The 23,627-nt window shown below is 41.9% G+C and overlaps 1 protein-coding gene across 4 annotated transcripts in view; it reads left to right on the forward strand.

Moving 5' to 3' along the window:
* The first annotated feature begins 9,874 nt into the window (after window positions 1-9,874).
* The window catches only part of MPPED2 (metallophosphoesterase domain containing 2), a 186,512-nt gene continuing 172,759 nt past the window's right edge, over window positions 9,875-23,627 (forward strand). The window contains exons 1-2 of one of the 4 annotated variants that reach the window (XM_053562054.1): window positions 9,875-10,497; window positions 15,952-16,200. In XM_053562054.1, coding sequence (XP_053418029.1) covers window positions 16,073-16,200 — 128 coding nt within the window. In that variant the 5' untranslated portion in view covers window positions 9,875-10,497; window positions 15,952-16,072. Of the gene's footprint in view, window positions 10,498-10,988; window positions 11,376-11,755; window positions 12,045-13,692; window positions 13,829-15,951; window positions 16,201-23,627 lie in introns of those variants that run through there. The other 3 variants (XM_053562056.1, XM_053562055.1, XM_053562057.1) reach the window with 3 other exon arrangements.

Here is a 23,627-nt window from a genome sequence, read left to right on the forward strand (position 1 = left end):
AAACAATACAGGTTAGAGAAATAGCAAATGAGATCATTGATACATAAAGTATATTGCTTTAGTAAAGATGAATATATTAAAATAAATAATGGAGTAGGATAGTAAGTTTATTATTTCTGGGAGTATTCCATTCCTCCTTCCTCCTTAATCAATTTCCCTAAGATCCCAGAATATTCTAGAAGATTTGTTAGAAAGTGTAATTGAGGACAGCGCCTGTGGCTCAGTCGGTAAGGCGCTGGCCCCATATACCGAGGGTGGCGGGTTCAAACCCGGCCCCGGCTGAACTTCAACCAAAAAATAGCCGGGCTTTGTGGCGGACGCCTGTAGTCCCAGCTACTCGGGAGGCTGAGGCAGGAGAATCGCTTAAGCCCAGGAGTTGGAGGTTGCTGTGAGCTGTGTGACGCCACGGCACTCTACCAAGGGCCATAAAGTGAGACTCTGTCTCTACAAAAAAAAAAGAAAGTGTAATTGATTGATTGACTACCTATACTTCCAAACTCTTTTATTAATGAAGCTCCTGGAGATGAAAGACAAGAGGAAAATCATGCCTAGATTGCAGCTCACTGTTACTTTTCAGGATTTAATTTTTACCTTTTCATGTTCAAATATTGTGTTTCATCTATTTTCGATCTCTCTCTAACTCCATTTCCTCCTCTTTTACTCTGTGGTCCTGTTGCACCGGCCACTCTGCTCAGCCACGGACATCTCCATTCGCGGCTCTTTGTGACACCGGCTGTGTTGTGAGAACCGTTTTGGTCTTGCTTGTCTTCATGCCTATCAAAAGTCAGGAAATGCTGAAGGCTGCAAACACAGCCTGAATCAGCATAGACCCCAGAGACTCTCAACAGCATCTCAATAAAACTTTCCATTATCTCCATTATATATACAGTGTGGGTGATATACTTCATCTGAAGAAAATTATATTAAGTAACACTTTGAATGGAAAACTCCATTCAAACAGTGAAATGCCAGAGACACGTACACCCAATTCCTTGGTTTTTATTACTAGCTACGTATAAAACCACTACTAATACCCAAGAAAAATCATACATATTCTTTTTAGAATTACGAATATTTTAAAATCTTTGATTTGAAAACCCCTTGTGACAGCATTGTAAGCTGTCTTGCAGAAAATTCCATGTGTATAAAAACACTCACAAGGATACTCTCCCCAAGGAAAGATTATTAAGGGGCATTAGTGAAACATGTTTATAATGGCTAATTTTGGAGTGATCTTTTCACCTTTATTTTTTGTATGTGTTTATCTCATTTTATTAGCAACTTGTTGCTGCATAGTGCTGTACTCTTTACCACAGCAATGTTTTTCTTAATGTTACACTTACTATGATATTACTCTTCAAAAATGTTACATTTTCACCTCCGTGTAAGTGCAGTGCTGCTAAACTAAACAACCTACATAACGCTCCATCTATCATCCACATTCCCTCTGCATTAGGTGTAACACTGGCACAAAAATCAGAGCCCCGGCTCCAATTTTTCCAGCTGTCTCTGTCGCCTTGTGATCTTTTGGTACAAATTTTCTAGCCTGTTTGAAAAGGAAGCCTTCTGTCCCCCTCTTTGATTGTGCTTGGGCATTATGCCAGCCTGAGACATGGATTAATATGAACAGAACCACAGACATTTCTGAACATAAGTCATTTACGTGTGTTTGGTAGCATATACCGAGCAAGAAAAAGGCCGAGCGTGGTTGCCTTTGTATACTGTCTGGGTCGGTTTTGATTTCACTCAGAGTCAAGAACAAAGCTACCTCTGACTTTTTCTCAAACTCAGCCCGTATGGAATGACTTTTAATGACTTCACGAACTGTGAACCTTCAGATGACTGGAGCGTTTTTTCCCCTTCTTAAGTTTTCTCCTTCGATGACGTTTTATGATTATACCTTATGGCGCAGTTCTATGTTTGTTCTTCATGTTTTTCTGAGTGCTTCAGCTGCAGAGGGAAAATTTTTTAATCATTTGGCCACCATCAACTGTGCTTTTCAGTTGGGGGATAATGTGGAGAGAAGCTTTAAGTACTGTGCCAACACCAAACATGGCATTCCTTACTGAGTGAGCCAATCCTATCCCCTGAGTCTGAATAATGTACAGGAGACGTGATGTCATTGTCTCCTTAGAGATAAATGGAAAAGAGTCTGGGTGTAGAATTTTGGAGTGGTCCTTGTAATAATAGTAATTAAAAAGAGCATTACCTCATATATTTAAACTTTCTGCGCGTACCATGTGCTTTTGTCATTTTTACCCAAAATTACTCAGAAAGGACTAGTATTTCTGTTTAATTATTTTTGAAGCACTGTTGGATGACACTGGTTGAACAGTTTCTCACAGTTCACTGCTTCAGTTTTCATCAAATTACATTTCTAGTTACACTAGACACTTTCATCATCAATTTCCATATGCCTCAAAGACATGCAAGGACCGGTCTGCCAACAGGGAATTCGGATATCAGATAATAGCTGCTGGAGAGCACGTTTTGCTCTTAGTACAGCCTGTTCGGAAGCGAAAAGTTCAGAACCCACCAGGCCAACCCCTTCACACCCAAACACACATATTTGTTTAACTAGACGAGCCTGTGTCTATGGTGAGAGTTGAGGATTACCGCAAACTGTTTAATTGTCATGTGCAAATCTATGATAAAATAAACACTGGCCATATACCCTTCCATATGCTTCATATTCCAGCTGGTGGAAGGAAAGCGGCCATACAATTTGCCAAAGAACTGCCAAGTTCGAAAGAATCTAAAATCCACCCCCTCCCCCTAAATTCTCCAACGTTCCCATGTTATCCTCGTCACATCTCGACCTCCTGTTGTCAGATGAATGCCACGGATTAGGGCTCATTTTATATTATAGATAACTGGAAAGCAGGCACTAGTGTTATTGCAACAATCGGTGATAAAAGTTTAAATAGTAGTCACCATTTTTCCATGGACTTTTAGCTTATTTGTTCTGCTTATGAATTTGAAAGCATAAATAAGAACTGGCTGAAGCTAGCAAAACATTAAATTCTTCATTTGCTTTTTAGACTATGGCTCATCCCTCAAAAAAAGGGGGGAGCTAATATCACCAGTGCTAAACGGGCAGTAAGCTGAATGCAAATCTTTTGTTTTTTTTAAACATTTATTCACTCAATCCCACAGAACATGAATACCAGAAGGGTTTTCTCCATATGTTTTATAGATACTGAATCCTTAAAGGGGCTTCTCTTAAAGTAATCCCTATGATTGTAATCTGTGTGCAGTATCCTGAAATGGAGTATGGTCCGGCAGATATTTTGAACTTATGCATAGCCCTTCTTCTAATGGAAGTCATATGGTGTAGTTATAGAAAGATGGTTAATGATGTAGAAAGCTGTTTACAGTGTTTTGGTCATTTTAAAGAACAGACTACATGGCTTATGGGATATAAGGGAGAAAGAGGAGAATTTACTTGTAATACACCTCTGTATTTAATTTATTTATAACTGAGTATTAATTTTGTACTAAAAAGATTTAAAAGTGGATTATAGAGCTGTATAATAATTGCAACCATTGTTCTAAGTGCTTTAAAAAGTATTAGTTCATTGAATTCTCATAACAACCCTATGAAGTAGGCACTTTTTTTTTTTTTTTTCTTTTTTTTTTTATTGTTGGGGATTCATTGAGGGTACAATAAGCCAGTTACACTGATTGCAATTGTTAGGTAAAGTCCCTCTTGCAATCATGTCTTGCCCCCATAAAGTGTGACACACACTAAGGCCCCACCCCACTCCCTCCCTCTCTCTTTCTGCTTCCCCCCCCATAACCTTAATTGGAAGTAGGCACTTTTAACATCTCCTTTTTGTAAATGAGGAAACCAAGGTACAGAAGGCTAAAGTAACTTGTCCAAGATTACACAGGTGGCAAAAGGCAAAGTGGAATTGAAAACTTGTTCTGTTCTTGGGAGTCCTGATTTTATTCCGTTTTCTGCAAAACTATATAAGAAAATAGTGACAGCAGGTATTTCTGAGTGGTAGAATTAAGGTTGATTTTTAATTATTTTGGCTTGTCTTTATTTTCAGTTTTTAACAAAGCAATCAAAAGAATACTTTTGAAAAGGAAAAAAAATATTTTAAAAGTTCCTTTTGTACTAAAGTGTGAAATTGGGATTTTGATGTAATACTGTGATTTAGGAAAAAAAACACTACTCTGCAGTAAACCTTCCTTTTATTTTATGCATCTGTGTGCCCTAGATCTTGACTACTGAACTTCTCTCTGTGTGTAGATTATACTTTGTTTACAGATGATCACCATGGGGAATCATGAGTGAAGAAGAAGATAGTGATAGAACTTTCAAAATGTAGAAATGCCAGACAGCAGTAAAGTTAGAAAAATACAGTTCTCATTGCATTAGTCCTAAAAGCTCTTTCTGTATTTCTACTGCACCTTTTCTTGGCAGTCTGAGTTGCTAAGCAGGACCTAGTGACGTACCTCGCACCAGTAAGGGACATAGCAAAGCTGCCATCTCATCAGTGGATTTGTCCGAGCTGATGGGTCCACATGGAACAAACCCTGCTCTGCAGGAATAATATTCTTATTCATAGTCAGCGTCTACGTATTCCCTTGAGAATGTATCTGCCTCTTTGAAAAATCTTAATTAAAAAAAAAACTTCTTAAGAATTCCTTAGAATATTACAGTAAATAGAAGTGAATTAGTTCTGATGGGGACAGACATGAAATTTATGTAGCACCTTAAAACCCTCAAAGAAAAAACACATTTGTCTCTTGCACTTACATTTCATACGGAGTAAGAACAAGCCTGTTATGTGGGCCAAAAGTCAACGCGGGACATTGAACAGAGGATAAAGTTTTAGGATCTGGGAGGCTGAACAAGTTAGACGAGTGACATCTTACACTAGTGTTGTACGTAGTACAGGCAGCAGTTCTTCATGAAAAGATGGGGTTCTAAAAGCTGCACATAGAATGAAATGGCTGGAGACACAGGAAGGCTGGAGAGGGGGTGGAGTGAGGCGTTCTGGAAGTCCTTAGGTAAATACGGCTGCCAGCCTCACTGGGGCCCACGGTGTTATCAGTCAGTACACTTCAAGATTCTGGTAATCTTTGTTTTTACTATGCAAAATGTATTCAAATCTCTTGAATACATTCATGTCTCCCCATGTCTCTTCTTCTCCTCCGGGACTGTGCTAGTTAAGCTACTATCAGTTGCAACCCAGTGAGTGAGATACCTCCCGGATGACTGGCCCATGTTTAGGCTAGTTCCCTAAAATCCACTCTTCACAATGGGGTAAGAGTGCCCTTTTCAAAACTCTTATCTAATCCTATTTCCCTTTCCACCTAAGATCCTTAGACAGCCTCCAGTTGCCCTCAGGATATAGTTAAACATCTTGAACAGGACCTTCACCGTGTTCGGATGTCTTTAGCATGGCCCTGCAGTTCTGGCCTCTACCTACAGATCCAGATCCGTTCTAGACCTCTCTTACACCATGCAAATCTTTGCTCCCAGGGCCTGGCACCACTGGCTTCTCTTTTTTCTCTGACATCCTTATATTCCTTTCTTGAGCTAGGGAAGTCTTCACACAACCCAGAGGAGAAAAAGTCTCTCCAGTTTGTTTCGTTTACATCAGGTGTCTCTCCTTTTTTGAAGCCGTAATTTGTATTCGTTCGTGTGATGATGTAAGTCAGTATCTCCCCATTCTCATGAGATTGTCCCTGATACTTCCAATGTGGGGAAGAACTCTCTGCTTTTTGCATTCTTGGACCATCGGCATGGTTTAAGAACAGTGCCCTGCACAGTGCAGAGCTTAAGAAATATTTGTTGAATACTGTAATCAAACCATTACATGAATAATAGAGTGAGAAACAGCTTTTATATTCTGCTGGTCTCTCAAACATAGTTTTTTAAAAAAAGTATCCATTCATTTACTTATGTTTGCTGAGAAGGCAAATTACGGTACCTATTGCTTTCTCAAAATATTGATCTATCTCATGTTAGATTTACAAACTGAATTGCCAAATGTGAAAACCTTCACAGACCTTTTTTTTTTTTTTTTTTTTAACCAGGTCATTATAGGATTTCTACACTGTCTGTCTTTTAAGAGAGATAATTTTGGCTTTTACTTCAATGAGAAAGCTCTCTTCCACCATGACAAGTTTATCCCAAATTCTACCACTTTTCCAAAATTGGGACTGTGACATGTGGAAAGAGTCAACAAGTTTTAATTGATAACAGTGATCGCCTAAGTCGGTAAGGATGGACATCAAAACTAAAATATATACTACATCTTGCTTAGTATCTTAGACTTTTGCCATTAATTATTGCATACATAACACTTCTCTAATTTATTGCTATATATGCTAGACATTGGTTAGTAAGTATTAGTGAGAATTTTGCTCCATTTTAAGAATTCCACTGCTTGCATGCTTCCTATTTAAGTTTCAGGCAAAGCTGGATTAAAGGTAGCCAAGGTAATGACTATAAAATTCATTTTATGAAATAAAGTTTCATCAGTTCTAAATGCTTCCTGAATCTTTCTTAGCCATAGACGTGTTGGCTGGTTAACTAAAAGGAAATTTTAAATACAGAAGACCAAAGTTTTTTTATGTACATATTTTGAGGGCATCAAAAAGGATCTATCAGAGAAGCGGATTAATCGTGGAAGTGTTTTTTGAGAATATACCTTGATATACCAACTCTGTGAAGTTTAATTTTATTCAGGATTCCTTTTCTTTGCTTTGGCATCATACTATATACTATATTTCAAAAGAAGACTGCCTTTAAATGGACATAATGACACACAACAATCTTCAGTCTCTTTATGAGAAAATGAATTTCTAAAAGAAAATCTATGGATCATCTCAGGTCTCTAAAGACATTATCAAACCCTTCAGAATATGCTATTTTTAACTCCATGGGATGTCCTTAGCTCTTATCCTGAAAGGCTGGCTCATGACATCACTTCCTTTCTGGCAGATCTGGTGTGGATTTTCCTTCCCTGTGTGTTTGTCTCATTCACGGATGAGTTCTTTCCTTCACTTTCTCATGTATTGATCCACACAGCCATTTAACAAATATTTCCAACGTGAAAATGAAAGACAACTTGGAGGGATGGGTCATAATAAAAACATTGGAAACAAGTCAAAAAATATCTAAGAACTATGGGAACTCAGAGTAAAAAAGTAATTCGTTGGATCAATTATTTCTTTTTCTAACTGCACCTGAGTAGCAGTTCTATTAAGAGGCTCTGATTTCTAAAAATATACATTTTTTGCTGGAAAATGATAAAAATGTAGACAGCTTAAAGAAAAATGAGGTAAATAGGTCCTGTTTGTTCCTATAGTTAGATTGGTATGAATAACTTCAATGAAATTATTGAACAAAATGCAATCATTTCAATGGATGTTTTTTTCTGGAAGAACCATGGGATTGAACCAAGTTTTATGTTATACACATGTCTCTGAAGTATTAGAAAATCTGGTCGTGCGGGGAAGATGAAAGCCAACTCCACAGAAAGTATTGAGCTTTTAAAGGAAGCAGCATTCACTCTCCAAGCTTCCACCGAAGTTCTCCCACACTCCTCTCTCTCATTTTCTTCCCTATGTGCATTCTGAAAATATATTGTAAGAGGTATTGCAGTGAGCTATCAGGAAGTATATTTGCTAGTTCCATCAGTGAAATCACTGGCAATAGGGTACAGCTTTATATTCTATTAAAGGAAAAAAAAATTCTAATATTTCTTTAAAAAAAATTACAAACTTGGCATGTGATTTGGGGGTTTCTTTTATTTCCATTATAAACCTTAAAAGCTGAATTTAGCAACGATAAAAATGGATTTAGAGGCTAACTTATCTGGGGGGAAAAAAAGCCCTAGCTTATAGGATTTAAAATTTTATATAATGAGGTGACATTTCAAAGCTTATATGGGAGGTGTGGTAGACAGTACAGGCATGGTTTACATGTAATTATTTTAAAATAAGCTCTTCCATTTTGTGGAAAATACGATGTAACAAAATGCAGTATGTTCAAATCCATGTAATGAGAATTATTTGAAAGTGAGTTCCTTTTATCCCTTATTTATTATTTAAATGTACTTACATATCTCCAGCTTCTTTATTTTAGTAGCCTAATGGAAATAAAAATTTATAATCCATATACAGCTTGGTCAGTCCTGGATAATTGATCTATCTGCAGAGACACAGTAAGGGTTAACTTCTTTCTGCACTACAAATTACGATCTTAAGCCCTTTTTACCTCAATTTTCCCCCACTCTGTAAAATGGCATACAGATTTTCATCAGCTTTGTAAAGAATCACCCACTTAATTTTTTTATAGCATTAAGTATCCTGTTAAATGTGCCACTAAAGTAGAACGCATTATTTACTGTCTGCGTACACATACTTAGATTCAGAATCATGTTCAAACTAGTTTGGCTGCTTTGATTGACTACTGGTTAGTTTTTCTATAAAAGAAGAAAGCCACACAAATTATTTGGTTGGTGAATATTTTTATTTTTGAGCTGATTAAATCAGCCCAGATCAGTCTAAAAATTCAAACCATTTAGATAGGAGGAATGTATTACTAACTCACAGAGTCAGAAAAAGAAAACCAAGCAATTCTTCAAAAAGACGATTCAGTGTTCCTGGCTGGGAGGAAAAACAAAAGAAAACAAAATATAAAGGCGCCCCTTCACCCCATCTTTGGCATCCTGTAATGTCAATGTCACTTACTGTCATTAGTGCTGGGCAAGAAAAGGCACTGTCCTTTCACTCCCTGCACATTTGACAAGTACTGACACTCCGGGTATTCTGTACAATAAAATAAATACATTAGTAAGACCATTTCCCCTTTCATTTCAGCCTAGGCACAAGAGGTGGGTTACTTAAAATTCAAGTGTCAGGAAAAGCCCATTGTAAAGGGAAATATTTTCAAGTGAATTTCGTTTGATCTTTTTTTATAGGGGCTCCTACCAGCCTCTCTCCTTTCCTCCCCAGGCCCTGGAAACCAATTAGTTGCAGCACAGAGGCTACAGACCAGGTTGAAATGACTCCTTTTTATTTTTAGAGGATATAATTTCAGCCAGGATGTCTAGTCAGTTGTCACACAGTGTACTTAGCACACTTCTCTCTCAAATACCTAACACTGGATTTCCCTTTGGAGAATGCATAGATTTTGAGTCTGACTGTCAGAAAGGAATTAGATCTGGTTGCTGTCCCAACCTCTCAGTTCTGACAATGGCATCACCTCACAGGGCCACTGCTTTCACACACAACCTCACCAACCAAATTTCCCCTTGTTTTCTGTCTTCTAGCATTTCTTTTTCTTATGTTGTTAGCATACTATTCTTAAAACCTTTTCTTCAAGTTTCCAAAGTATCAAACGGGACTAACTTTGATTCTAAAAATATTTTGAAGTGCTTATCTTTTGGGGAAAATTTCATCCAAAAGACAAAAATGAAAACAAGAGTCTGACTCTTCTCACCTTCCTATCCTGAACCTGACTTAATTCGGTGAAAAAATGATCAGTTGGGTTGGCCGTTTCTTTCACAATAACAACATTGCAGAGAGAAAGGAGAGAGAGAGAAACAGAGAGAGAGGAAAAGATAAAGAGAGAGAGAGAATGAATTTCGCACGGAAAGGCTTGGGAAAAGAGAGCGCAGTTCTCCCCCAGGAAAGCCTCGGCCAGCAGATGGGAGGGAACCTAGGGTCGCCTTCCTTGGTCTGAGCAAAGTGTCCCAGCTGCTTCCCTTGGCCTCGCTGCGAGCCCTGCGCCCTGGAACGGTGCCAGGACTCCTGACAGCGCCTGGCAGGTCGATGGGTGGGGGGCCTGGGTGTTTTCTTTGCAGAAGACGCCCATTTGGGGGGAAGCTCCCTTATTTTCCCGGGGCACCGTAGCCCGCCCCCCTTCCACTATCATTTTTTTTTACTGCTGATCACACTCATGAAGATGAACTTGCAGCTCAGCTTCCTGCCGCCTGCTTGACCCGGGAGCACCAGCAGGCTGCTGGCCTCGCCCTCGGCTTCCTCCTCCTCTGGCAACCCCGGGGCCTCGGGACACCGGCGCCGGTCTGAGTGGGCCGGGACTACAGGCAGGGGGTGCAGGGGCGCGGGGTCCCGCCGGGGAGCGCGCACGGAGAGGCGCCTCGGCCGCTCCGCTTCCTGGAGCTGTGCTCCTTTGACCCCAGTGGCAGTCCCTGTCACTGCACCGTTTGCTCTCCCTCTGGCTCGCCGCGCCCTCGCTCCTCTCCTCGCCCCCTCGCTCGCTCTCTCCCCAGATCGAGGCTGCTCGGGTCCTTTCTCCCCACGCCTCCCACTCGCGCCGCGCCCCCCGGCCCCCAGTTCCAGCCCGCGGCGGGACCTCCGGGGTCGAAGGTTCTGGCCCGCCCGCGCCCCTCGCCGCCCCCGCGCGCCCCCAGAGCTCCTGCAGCCGGCTCTGGCCGCTCGGCGATGGATCGGCTTCTCGCCGGGCGCTGAAGGCATCTCCGGGACCCGGAGCGCAGCCCGGGAAAGGTAATCCGCCCCAGGAAGGGAGGTGGAGGGCGGGGGAGGGGGAGGAGGCGGCCGGGAGCCGGGTGCCGAGCGCGAGAGGAAGGGAAAAAAATGCACACACAAAGCGGAGCCGGGGTGAGAGGTGCCTTGTCAGAGGCGCGTGCTTGGGGCTCCGAGGCTGCGGACCGCGGCTGCCCCGCTGCCCCTGACATCCGCACGAGCGGGCGCCTCCGGGGCTATTCGGGACCCGGGAAGGGCTCATTTTCAACCCCGGAGTGAAAGCAAATTCTTTTTTAGGAGCTGTCTTCCCTCCCACTCCGCATCTCGTCCCTCTTCTCTTCTCCCCTCCCCCTCAGACAGGAGCCCCCAGACCTCTTGGGGTCCCCACCTTTCTGCCCCTTTCTCTGCCGAGATTTCTGAGGAGGAGAAGAGGGGGTGTTGGCGAGAAGCGTCGGCGAAAGCCGGGCGGCGGGGATGGGGGTGGGGACGAGGGCTCGGCGAGCTGTTTACTAGAAAGTCCCGGGGTTATGTGTTCGAGCCGCCCCGGCCTAGGCCCGGGTGCATTGTGTTGGCCGGATCCCCGGGCTCCCGCGGCGGCCCGAGGCCAGGTGCAGGGACCGAGGGGAAGGCATCGCGCAGCTTTGTGCTCCGGCTGCGCCCCGGGCCGCCCGCGCGCGCCGCTCTCGCGCGGGGCTGCGTCTCACTCTGTCCCGGCGCCCCGACCTCACTCTCCGCCGCCGCCTCGGGTCTCCACGATCGCAGCCCGCGGAGCGACCCGGAGACTCGAGCAGGGGTCGGGACTGGGCGGCGGGGGACGAACAGCGAGAAAAAGTAACCGTTGCCGCTGAATTTCTTCTCCACGGAGGCAGGAGTTTTCTTGGCTATTTACACATAACAAGGTTATCTTTGTAAAGCCTTTGAATTCCGGGGTTTTGCGGCCTAGGAGGTGAAGAGGGCATTTTCCTGGAGGTTGGCGAGGAGGTTGGACTCCAGCAAGAAAATAAATTAAGGATGCCCCAGTGGGGATGATTTATAGTAATACATCTACCCCCCCGACCAACACACCCCAAATTAAGTGCGATTGCGGTTCACGAAAAAAATGTGTAATTGATTGGAGATGTTGCAAACAAATAAACACAAACAGGTCAGGGAGGAAATAACAAAACTTTAAGGGAAAGGAAAGATTTCAAAAGAGGAGGGGAGCCCGTGGCCTCCACACCCCCTTCCAGCGCTCGCTGCTCCCTCCCTTCCTTTCTCCGCCGCTCGGGGAAGGGAGCCTGGCAGAGCCCGGGCACAGAGCGGCGAGGCGGCGGCGGCTCCCGGCGCGGGCTCCGCTCTTTGCCTGCAGGGATGCCAACGCGCCCTGGAGGCTGACGAAGGGGACGTAGGGGCTACGATGCCCGACCGAGGATGGCGTGGTGTCAGAGCTATTGGCTGCTGGGGGTCATCAATCAATCGAGGGCTAGGGGTGAAGGAGAGGAAAAAGATAGGCGTTCAGCGGAGCACGGGGCCGCGAGCGCGAGCGGCGGCAGCGGAGGCGACCGAGGTGGCGACGGGGGACTGAGCGAGTAAGGCCAGCTGGTGCTCCAGGAAGGAAAGGGGAGCTGTGGCTGGGAGTAGCCGGCCGTGAGCCGGGAGGGCAGGTCTGTGTGTGTGTGAATGTGTGTGTGTGTGGGTGGGTGGGTGTGTGTAGTTGCTGAAGCATACCCCCCCCCGCAACTGCCCACCCTAGATTTAAAACAAACAAACCAATCCAAAGTAGCGAATTCCGCGGCCCCCTCTCGCCCCACCTTATATAGACCCCACGAGTTGCCAGAGGCGCGGGAGAAAAGTCTTGCCCTCCCTCTCCCAAAGAATGTGCTAGCCGGGTGTCTGCAGTGCTGGAGACAAGTTCAGGTGTAAGTGCCTTGGGAGGGAGGGCGCTCTGTGCACCGAGGCACGTGGAACTTCATGTCAGCATCCCTACAAAAACCTGGCGGAGAAGCCGCTGGGAAGGCGTGTGGGCATCGCTCCCAGATACAGGGATGAGTAGCTGGAAGTGGCATAAAAGAGTAAAGGGCGTGAGTGGGGAACGCGCTGGATCTGTGCGGCTGCGGGAGGAGAGAGCGCAATGTGGCGGATTTGGAGCAGGCAAGTTCCAAAGTCTGGAACTTGAAGGGCAAGTGATGAAAATGAGCATCCTCGCTTAAAGGAGGAAATCGCGGGCTCCTTTCTCATAGGCTGTGCCGGGCAGTGCACGGTAGAGAGGTCATGAGTTGTAGCTTTGAAACTTTTGGTAAATCGGACTTCTCGAGTTAGGAGGTGGAGACAGTTATTTAATTCCTCAGCTTTTAATCCCTTCAGTGCCAGCCAACCTTAAAAGGTTTTCCAACTAGAATCCTGGAAAAGAACATTGCTGGTTGTACAGCTTAAGGGACAGAAGTGATTGCTGTCTAGGAAATGCAAAATGTGCTCATGATTTTTTTAAAAGACAAAATCGAACTAGCACCAGCATGAATGTTTGGCAGCGTGGGTCCCTTTTAGGTTTTTTTCTTTAGGCTTCTTGGCATTTTGTGTTGGTTTCCTTTGTTATGTGGAAGAAGTGTGTTGAAGTATAAAATGAAAATGAAAACAAAAATTAGAAAGACTACTGCTATCTTTAAATATCATGTGTAAAAAGTTAATGTAAGTGTAAAGAGGGCGAGGTGCCCCCAAATCTGACCATTTGGAAGGTTTTACTGTCGAAATCTGCGAAGCAAGGTCATATGGTGTCTTAATAGTTTTAGACGATGTGTCTTTCTGTCTTGTTTCAAGCTTTCTTCAAATTTCTCAAGTTAAAGGAGGTGATTTTGCCCATTGTCCCGTCTTTGAGAGTCTACCAGAACAACCAGTCTTTTCCACCTGTTTGTGTTTAATATTCTTAGGGTATGCTCATTTTGAGATGTGTGTGTGGGGAGGGATGAACATAGCATTTAAAAAAATAAGCCTTTTCTTGACTTGTCCCTGAAGGTGCTGAGAAAGTTTTGAAGCTCTTTGCCTCAGTCTGACATTTTCTCCAAAGGACTCTAGATTAAAGAAGATAGTCACTGCAGGTGCACTGTTTCAATAAAACATTTGAAAGGGAACATGGTAAAGATGAATTCAGATGAGTTGCCAGACACCCATTTAGCCCTTCGGAGTTATAGGGGCCTGTGCTTGCTGGTGAAAAGATGTTCTATTTGTCTTGCTGGGGCAAAGGTACAAAGAGGCGTAGATGTTCAGTGAAGGAACGGATGACTTTGGGATCATTTAGGAGTTGGAATTGTCTCCTCCTAAGTTTTGTCTCTACTCAGCTTCAAACGGGAGAACACAGGAGGGCCTCATGCAAACTCCTGTAAGTCATTGCATAGATTTTTGAATGTTACATACGTACATTTTATTGCTAGGCCACATTTTGCTTAATTAGTGAGTTTACTCTAGAAACATTTGAAGTCTTTCTGGCACCAGGTTCAGAGATTGCTACTCCGAGGTCATAGTGGTCTAGACAGTGAATTTGTTTTCCTTTGCTTCTTAATGTTCTGCATTTCACACAGTAGACATTGATGGAAGGAGAAACACAAGAATTGCCAAGTAATTTTTACACCACTCTCTAATTTATGCAAACACTAAGTTCTCGCAGTCTGAAAATGTGTATTTTTTTCCCCCTCTGTGCTTTGATGGCTAGCATTCTTTTTAATGACAGTCATTTCTATAACAGGAAGATGTTTTCATTTGTATTTACTTTTCAGTGCCACGCAATTATGCAGTTTTGCGCTTCAGTAGTGTCTCGGTACTTTGTGTCTCAAAAGAGAATTACAGTACTTAGAACAGGACTGCAATTTGAAGCAGGTGTTGTGTTTTACTGTTATGCAAAATAACAGTAAAATATAATTGTGGGGGAAATTAAGGAAACAGCTGCAAACTTGGTATGAAAACTGCTACATTATGATTCGCAAGCAGTTCTTATAGATATGGTACATCAGAGGAGCCAGGAAAGATTTTAATTTAGTTAATCCTACTGGCCTGGTTGTCTATCAACTGGTGCTTAACGGACTCATACCTCCCATGAAGTCAGGAGGAAGAAAGAGAAGCCAAAGTGACACTTTGTTTAAAATGCCAGAGCACCAGGGCTTCATCTCTTGGCAGTGCAGTTGTACATCAGGGACGCAGGCACAGTGGCTGTTATTTAGCGTGCTTTGCTAATACGAAGAAGGCAATGAGTGGAGTAGAACACTCTGGAGTTTCTTGGCCCAGCTAGCGTATGGAAGACTACACAGAGCCCCGGGGTGTAAAATAATAAAATAAATGGCCTATGGCAGGCCATCTGCCTTTTACTCGATATTTAAGGTATTTCATGCCAAATTTAAATCTAATCTTAGTATTCTAAATATTTCTATGTGAGATAGCATTGAAGAGTCTCAGAGCTTAATGATGCACAGGGCAAACCTATTCTGATGTGAAGCTCTTCAAGTAAGAGTGTGGGTTACCGCCGAGGAGTGTCTCCACCACGCTGATCCCTTGTAACAGCTTCCGTGCAAAGGATTTGCTCTCCTCATTCTTTGCACACCTGCCATAAAGATAGACATCTTCACTTCTGAACCCAGTGCTGCACATATGCGTAATATATTGACATTTATATTAAGAATCAGAACTAATGGAAATTTTTTAAAGAATGAAACCAACTCCTGAGAATTACGCAGCCCCAAGAATAAGGTGGCAGATACAGCAGTTGCCCTCCCTTACGACTCTGTCAGGGGTGGAAGAAGGGAGGCGAAAAATGCACCCAAAGTGGGGGCCCAGGCACTCAACGGGTGTGGTTTTCCCCCTCAGTGACCGGAACATTTAAAGAAATGACACTACATTTAGCAAGAAGGATTTGCCTTACCCTAAGTTCTTGGCCACAGAGGAATGCGTATGTTTACCAAGCACGGAGTACCTAGGTTATTTTGGGGAACTGTGAAAGAAAAAAAATTACGTGTAATGTGTGTTTATTGTGTGTTATGCACAGGTATGTGTGACAAGCTCTGCACTTAAAATTTATTTTTGTCATTGTATTATCTGGCTGTTATAGGCATTGAGCTTTCAAATGATTATATGACACCAACTTTGTGAAGACTAAACATTCCAATTAGCAGGAAGCACAAACTTCGAGCACAAACCATTTATAGCTAGACACCATGGCAACTGTGGATATGCCCCTTTCGTAATTCTCATTAAGTGCTATAATTATAATTAAAGAGGAAATCTTAGTTTGAACTCCATTGAGATGATTTGCTGGCACCCAGTAATGATATGTAGAGTGTAATGTCCGCTTTGAAGTGCACCAAGTATCACGAGACAACAACGTGTATTCAGATTTTCCCTGAGCTAATTCCATGTCTAGATGTCAAATTTAATGTCTCTTAGAACACACTTTCTTTGTTCTCATTTTACATATATACATATATATATATATGTATTTTTTTCTTTTTCTTTCAGAAACACACAGCAGCATTGATGAATAGACCCTTGGATTCAGAGGTTGGCTGAAATGCACCATGCCTGCTCCCACCTTCTGCTCTGAAAAGTTGTGAATTGCTCATGTCTATAGGGAGGAAGGATGGCACATGGGATTCCTTCTCAAGGCAAAGTTACCATAACGGTGGATGAGTACAGCTCAAACCCCACCCAGGCGTTCACACACTACAACATCAACCAGAGCAGATTCCAGCCACCGCATGTACATATGTAAGTATCGCTCATGAATGTAGAAGAAATTAGCAATCAAGAAAATAGAAATAAAATGACGAAGAAGAGCGTTTACTAATGTCTTTTGCTAGGGAGGATAAAAGGTAAACGGTTTGCAAAACAGACGGTTATCTGTGGTTTCTGATATAGCTGGGGAGGAATCCCCAATGTCTGTGTAACATTTCAAATTTTCAGAGCACTTTCAACTATTAATTTGACATTAGATTGTCAGAAGCTCTGAAGAGTAGTGGTCGTCCACATTGTATAAATGAAAACAGAAGAACAGAGAGGTTCAGGCATTTGCCTAATATCACACAGCGAATTTTGGCCAAGCCCCCTGACCTTTAGGTCAGTTTTCTTTACCTTGCATTGCTTGCTTCCATGCTGAAATATTTCTTTAAAATTTCCGTAGTTTTCCCCCACACCTCACCCCATATTCAGCTGGGAAATAGGCCTAATTGGGACTAATTGTCCAGCTACTGCTCAATCCATTGTCTTGCCTGTTGCTAGTGGAACGTGTGTTGCATGCTACAGGACTCAAACAATATGGGGAACAAAGGATTAAGGGACAGTGGAACAGTTGGTTCCAGAATTGTACTTTTCTCTCACTCCCTAATACTATTTAAGTCATGTGGAGGTTTAAACCATTTAAGGGACAGAGTGTGGGAGAAACCCAGAGGCTAGGGTTCCATAGAAGGCACCTGGTTGCACACTTTTTTTCTGGTCTTCTGCTACAGGATGTGCTGGGCTTTTAGCAGAAGGGTATGAAAGGTCATCATGTCCCTTGTTCCTTCAAGGCCTGACGCTCATTCTTTGTGAGACTCATACAGTGTCTACCATGAGTCTTTCATAGTAGGACTAAATGTCTTTGAAAACTGTTGCATGGCGAGCATAGAAAGGAGATCAGGGTTCTGTTGACTGCTTTTACCATTCGTGGAAGAACTGAACTTTAAGCATGTCTAAGTCACAAACTCTTTTTTAATTGTTTTATGTGGGCATTTAAAAAATTAGCAGGACCCCTCCCAAACACACACTCAAATTTAGAAACATTAACCAAGCAAAAAGGTCTTTCTCTTGGCTGCCTGGATATTAGTGTAAATACTAGAAAGTTGCTTTGTGAGTATATCCTGGAAAGCTACTCAATTACCAATGATGAAATTTCTGCAAATGGCCATACTAAAACAGCATGCTTGAACAAGAAAAGGAAAAAAAAAATCCTCGTAAATGGTTAGTGCTATAGTATTCTAAGAACTTTATACTTTCTTTAAATCAGAATATGTTCATAATTATTAGAGACTGCTAACATGATTTTAAGAAAAAGTTTTTAAAGGGAATAAAATTTTTTTGTTGTCGAAATGGCTTTTCTGAACAATAAATATGAATTCGTTTCAAATATATTTTTATTCTTCTGTTTGTTTTTCATCAAATGTTAAAAATTTGTTTAAGCTCTGATTTAAGATACTTTTAGGTCTGTTTTGCTGGTGTGACGTTTGTATTAAAGAATCACAAGGCACTTTGTGGATCCTGTTTCCAATCAGGGAAAAGAAAGTATGTTTTTTCCAGATTCCTTGGAACATGACTGCTGGGGAACTTGAGCTTAGTCCTCAGGTCTGCAGACATCTGCTCACTTGTTCTTGGCCATGAGATTCTACTGGCAAACTGTGAATTCACAGAGATACTTTAAAAATCATGTAAACTTTAGAATTGATCTTACATCTAGCCTTAACCAATTTGAAGGATCACATTATACCTCTTTTAAAAAAAATGTCTTGAAAAATGGGGTTTGCAGTGGCAACTTACACAGCTGTGTAGCCCTTTTACCTCTGTTCCTCAGGAGGTTTCCTCTGAGCCTTTTTGCTTTTATCACTAGTGAGGCATTCCTCCCTGGACCCCCTGCTCCAGCCACACAAGTTGACTCACTGTCTCCTGAGCATACGTTGGGCCCTTTAATATTAGTGGTGTTGCCTTTCCTTTCTCATAGCTGTGACACCTTTCTGCTCTGCTCAACAAATGCCTCAAAGCCAGTTTAGGTCCCTCGCTTACATGAAGTCTCTTTTACCTTTTCCTTTGTAAACCAAAATGATTGTGCATACCCACCACCACCCACGCCTATGGCATTGACTTCATGCCACCTCCAATATTATTTTCTTTCATCTCTCTATCTGTGCTTCTATATCTTATCCTTTCATCTACATTGTTCACTTCTTAAAGCAGGGATTGTGCTTCTGAGCAGATGACAGATGTTCAGAAATACTGATTGATTGATCCATTGATTTGATGATGCATTGAGCTGAGAAATTGTGATTGATGCTTGTAGATTTTCACTGGAATTTTTCTGTCAGGTCCTGACCTTTTGAATATTTGCTTGGAGGTACATGTTGTCTGGCTGCTGGCTCACTTTCCCTTGGCTTTGCTTTTTCTTTCTAGTGACCATACTCTTGTTTTGTAGACACTAGATCATCTAGCACAGTGACTAGCCCATAGTAGTGTTCAAGTACCTTGATTGAATGCAGTCATGTTATATTTCTGTTATGTTAAAAAAAAAAAACTGTCCGTAGTATAAATAGAAAGTTAAATTAGTTAGAAAATATCTATAAAATATTTCTTCAGGTTTTCTGAAATTTTCAACGTGCCATGGCAGAGGTTTAATTCTCTCCCTAAAGACTTTTTGTCTTTTCCACTTGCCTAGCTGTTCATTTATTTCGTATGGGATTTTTAGAACAGTTTCTTTCCTTTTTTACTTACACCTGAGGTCTCTGAAGATTTGTGACAAATCACTTGGACTAGAGTTAAAATCCCTCCCTTTGATGAGCTCTTGTTTTCTTTTACAACAGTCTAGTGGCAGTAGTGGTGGTTTTCTAAGCTTTGTTAGGAGTTGCTCACTTCCCACTTAATTCACTGTTCTCACTCAGCTTTGTGACTAACCCTGAACAACTTACTTTTCTTCTCCAGGCCTCGGTTTATTCTTCAGTAAACATTTGCACCAAAAGGTTGTTAAGAATCTTTTCAGCTCTGACTTACTAGGACCACAATTAAGATAACATTTATTTACAAGGTGATGCTGTGGGGGGAACAAAAATGAATAAGACCCAGTCTCCATCTTCATGAAGTTCATTGTTAATTTCAGGCCTGGTGTTCAGGAGACATTGGTTTAGTTTTCATCTCTTGAGTTCTGAAAACACTGCCACCATGCTCTCTAAGAAGGACTGGTTTAAATCTATGCTTGTTACATAGGGAAGATTTTTTTTTTTTTTTTTTTTAAAGAAAGCAACCCTGTATGACTTTAGGAAAGAAAATTAAAGCACAGCTGGAGTTGGCAGAGCAAATGTAACCTGGAATTCGTGTGTCTCCCCTTCCCCAGATTCTTGAACATACTAATAGATGTGGTGATTGAAACACAGCAATTCACAGGGCGTCATTTTTCCACAACTCTTTTGTTTTTCCCAAGGAGAATGTTGAGAAAATTATTTAGTATTTTGCATATTGATGGAAGGAGGGGCTGAAAGAGCCAATATAGGTGTGTTTTTTTTTTTTTTTTTTTTTTTTTTTTGGCCGGGGCTGGGTTTGAACCCGCCACCTCCGGCATATGGGACCGGCGCCCTACCCGCTGAGCCACAGGCGCCGCCCGAAAGAGCCAATATAGATCTGAACACACCATAGACTTTATATATTCTTCATGATCTGAGGGCAAATTAAGTATTATAAAACTTTATTAACAGAGTATCCAGCCATCTCAGTTTTAGCACTGAACATTCCATGTTATGGGAACCTCTCAGTCCAATGCAAGCCAGGGTGGTTGCTTACCCCGCTGGGGCTAATTCCTCATCTTTTTCTTTAAGTGGGAAGCTTAAGTCAAATTTTGTTTTCAGTTTTAGCCATTTTCCTAATCTGTACCTTTGCTTGTTAACACTCCTGGAATCTTTCTTAGCACTGTCCTTTTACTACATTTTAGGGAGGCAGAGTAACATAGTCAACATCACTAGGGGAGTCAGATTACCAGATTACCAGTGGCTGCACCACTGACTTGCTGTATGATTAACTATGAATAAATGTCTTAACTTGTCTGTATTTTCTTTTTCCACCTGTAAAATTGTGAACGTTAAAGGTTGTGAAAGATAAAAAGATGAAACAGTATGGCATGTGAAGCTTTTAGGGGCGTGCTTAATGCCTAGTCTATACTAATCTATACTCTGTAAATGTTAGCTGTTATCGTTAATGATTGTTTTATGGATTCCGTTTTTCTTTTAATTCTAAACTGTCTCAGTTCATTTTGAAAATAAATGAGTAAATAAGAAAATCATTGGAAAGTTGTGTCCTGTCTTCCTCAAAGAGCCATTAACTGCAAAGAGCCATGAAAACTTTTCTAGGCGGGACTTTTGATTGTGAGGTTGGCAGGTGCCCTGACTTAGTGCCTGTTCATATCCTAAAATGTCTAGGAAGGTGTCATTTACTTCTAGTTACTCCACAGGAGTGGCAATCCCAAGGGGAAGGAGCCCCGTGAGCCCTGCGCTGCCTGGTTTTCTCTGTGGAATCACAGTGGGCTTCCTCCACTTGGACTGGACCTAAACCCCTGCACCCCAGTCAGTTTCTTAGAGTCCTCATCTCTGTGGTTAAAAATAAAGCCCTGAGAGTTAACTATAAGTAACCAGGATTGAGTGCAAAGGATCGAGCAGTTTGGGTTGGGGTATGAGGACAATACGGTACATGTGTGGTAGCTGAGAATATGATCATTTGAAAACGGAGATCTGTATACAAGTGCTGATCCTGCCAGTTGCCATCTTGGCTGGGCGATGATGGAAAAATCACTGAACCTCAGTTTTCTCATGTGTAAAGCAGGTTTAATACCCTTTAAGATGGTTGTGAGAATTAAATAAGATAATGTATGTAGCTTGTAGGACCTGAAAGATAGCACTTGATAAATAGATGCTGAGATAATATTTATGGTTTTGTCTACTAGCTGGTGAGCATGAGATAAATTTACTTCTTCATTTCTAAACTCCTTGGCTGTATAAAATCTGATAACTAAGCTTGTTTTATTGTTACATTGTTGCATTGTATGGCATCTGTCAGTGATGCTTAGGCATTACTAATCAAAAATGATCTGGGAGATCATGGCATCCCAATTTCTTACAGGATTTTGCTTCTGTGATGTGAGGTTTCATGCTTATCCACTTCATGAATGTAGTAGGAAGTAAACGTTTGTTTCGCATCTTATAAGGTAACCTTAGATCTGAAAACAAAGTTACAGAAGAGTGTTGTAGAAAGGTGCTATTTAATTAACTATAGAAAAGTGTGTGGAAGGATAAATTTCAACTTTACTGGTGCTCATTTAGGGAACAAATTTGGCATGAATTTGGGGAAGGGAATGTAGGCTAAGAACCTTTCACTATTTCTTACACTTTTGTATAATTTGAACTATTTTTACAATGACTGTGGGACACTTTTATGATAAGACTTTCTTTGAAAGAATGATAAAAATGTAATTTGTCTTCAAGTCCTTCTGCTTTGTCTGTAAGATTTGCTGAAATGTTTTGCTCTGATGTAACTCTCTTTTTCTTTTGACCTTGCTTCCTGGGGTGACACCGTCTTCTATTTTATGTTACAATCAAGGAATAGGGCAAAGGCTGTTCATTAGTTCCAAATAATTCAGCTTGCTCATGTGTGGGAAGATGAGAACAATGGTACCGACTTCATAGTCTTGCAACTGAAGGGAAGTTTTTTTTTTTGTAGAGACAGAGTCTCACTTTATCGCCCTCAGTAGAGTGCCATGGCATCACACAGCTCACAGCAACCTCCAACGCCTGGGCTTAAGCGATTCTCTTGCCTCAGCCTCCCGAGTAGCTGGGACTACAGGCGCCTGCCACAACGCCCAGCTATTTTTTGGTTTGCAGTTCAGCCGGGGCTGGGTTTGAACCCGCTACCCTCGGTATATGGGGCCGGTGCCTTACCGACTGAGCCACAGGCGCTGCCCTGAAGGGAAGTTTTTAAAGAAGTACCATCATGCCCTCCTTGATGCCGGGGATAAATTCTGAGAAATTCATCATTAGGCAATTTTGTCCTTGTGTGAGAACCATGGAGTATGTTTACACAAACCTAAATGGTATAGCCCAATACACACTTAGGCTATATGGTATAGCCTTTGCTCCTGGACCACAAACCTGTACAGCAGTTTGTAGCGTAATGCTAAGTGTTTTTGTGTCTAAACATAGAAAAGGTATTGTTAAAATGTGCTATAAAAGATAAAAAATGATACACTGCATAGAGCACTTAACCATAAATGGGGCTTAAAGGAAGTTGCTTCCAGTGAGTAAGTGAGCCAGTAGTAAGTGAATATGAAGGCCCAGGATGTTACTATTATACTACTGTAGACTTTATAAACACTGTACACTTAGGCTACAGATACATGGATGAGCTTGCCTAGGCCTACATGGGATCAATAGCACCGTCTTTCTCTACATATTGTCCCACTGGAAAGTCTTCAGAAGTATTCATACTCATGATCTGTCATCTCCTATGACAACAATGACTTCTCAGTGAATACCTCCTGAGGGACCTGCCTGAGTCTGTTTTACAGTTAACCAAGCAGAAGGAGTACACTCTAAAATAACTATAGAAAGTATAGTAAATACATAGAATAGTAGCATAGTCATTTATCATTATCAAGTATTATGTACCGTACATAACTCTATGTGTTATACTTTTATATGACTGAAGGTTTGTTTAAACCAACATTACCCCAAACTTGTGAGTAATGCATTAGGCTAGGACGACGTTACAATAGCTACCCCATTGCTAGGCGACAAGCATTTCTCAAGTTCGTTATTATCTGTGGAGCCACCTTCATATGTGTGGTCCATCACTGACCAAAGTGTCCTTATGCGCCACTTGACTATGCCTTCCAATCTGTCTTTGGAAGCCAACAGAGTATATAGTAATCAGTAAATAAATAGCTTGTTGTGGAAGACAACTTAACAATATTTCAGGGAATCTGCATGCTAGTCTGTTGTGGTCGCTAATTTGCTCTGTGGTCACTAGCAAGAATTTCAGGTCCTTCCCTCACCAGCTATTAGAGCCGATGGCTGGCAGCATCAGTCCCTCTCATTCTGACAGTCTGGAATCTCTCATGTTCCTTACTTTTTATATTTTTCTATTTAAGATTAAGAACACAAATCCCACATTGTTAGTGGTATGCGGTAGAGAAGGAACTAATGGTAAGACCTGGGGAAATGGTGGTGGGAGAAGAGTCTTATCACTGAGTGAGCGAATGTCTGAGGCTCTGTGAAGTGGCACTGTGCTAACAAAGTAGAAATTTACCCTTTACTGCTGAGTTGGGGTGCATTTGTTGTTTGAAAAAAAATTCTAAGTATACACAGTCTTTATGAGCCACTTTCTCATTCTCATTACAGATTTATCACTGGCCTGTACGT

This window comes from Nycticebus coucang, chromosome 14 (assembly GCF_027406575.1).
Source record: "Nycticebus coucang isolate mNycCou1 chromosome 14, mNycCou1.pri, whole genome shotgun sequence".
NCBI lineage: Eukaryota > Metazoa > Chordata > Mammalia > Primates > Lorisidae > Nycticebus > Nycticebus coucang.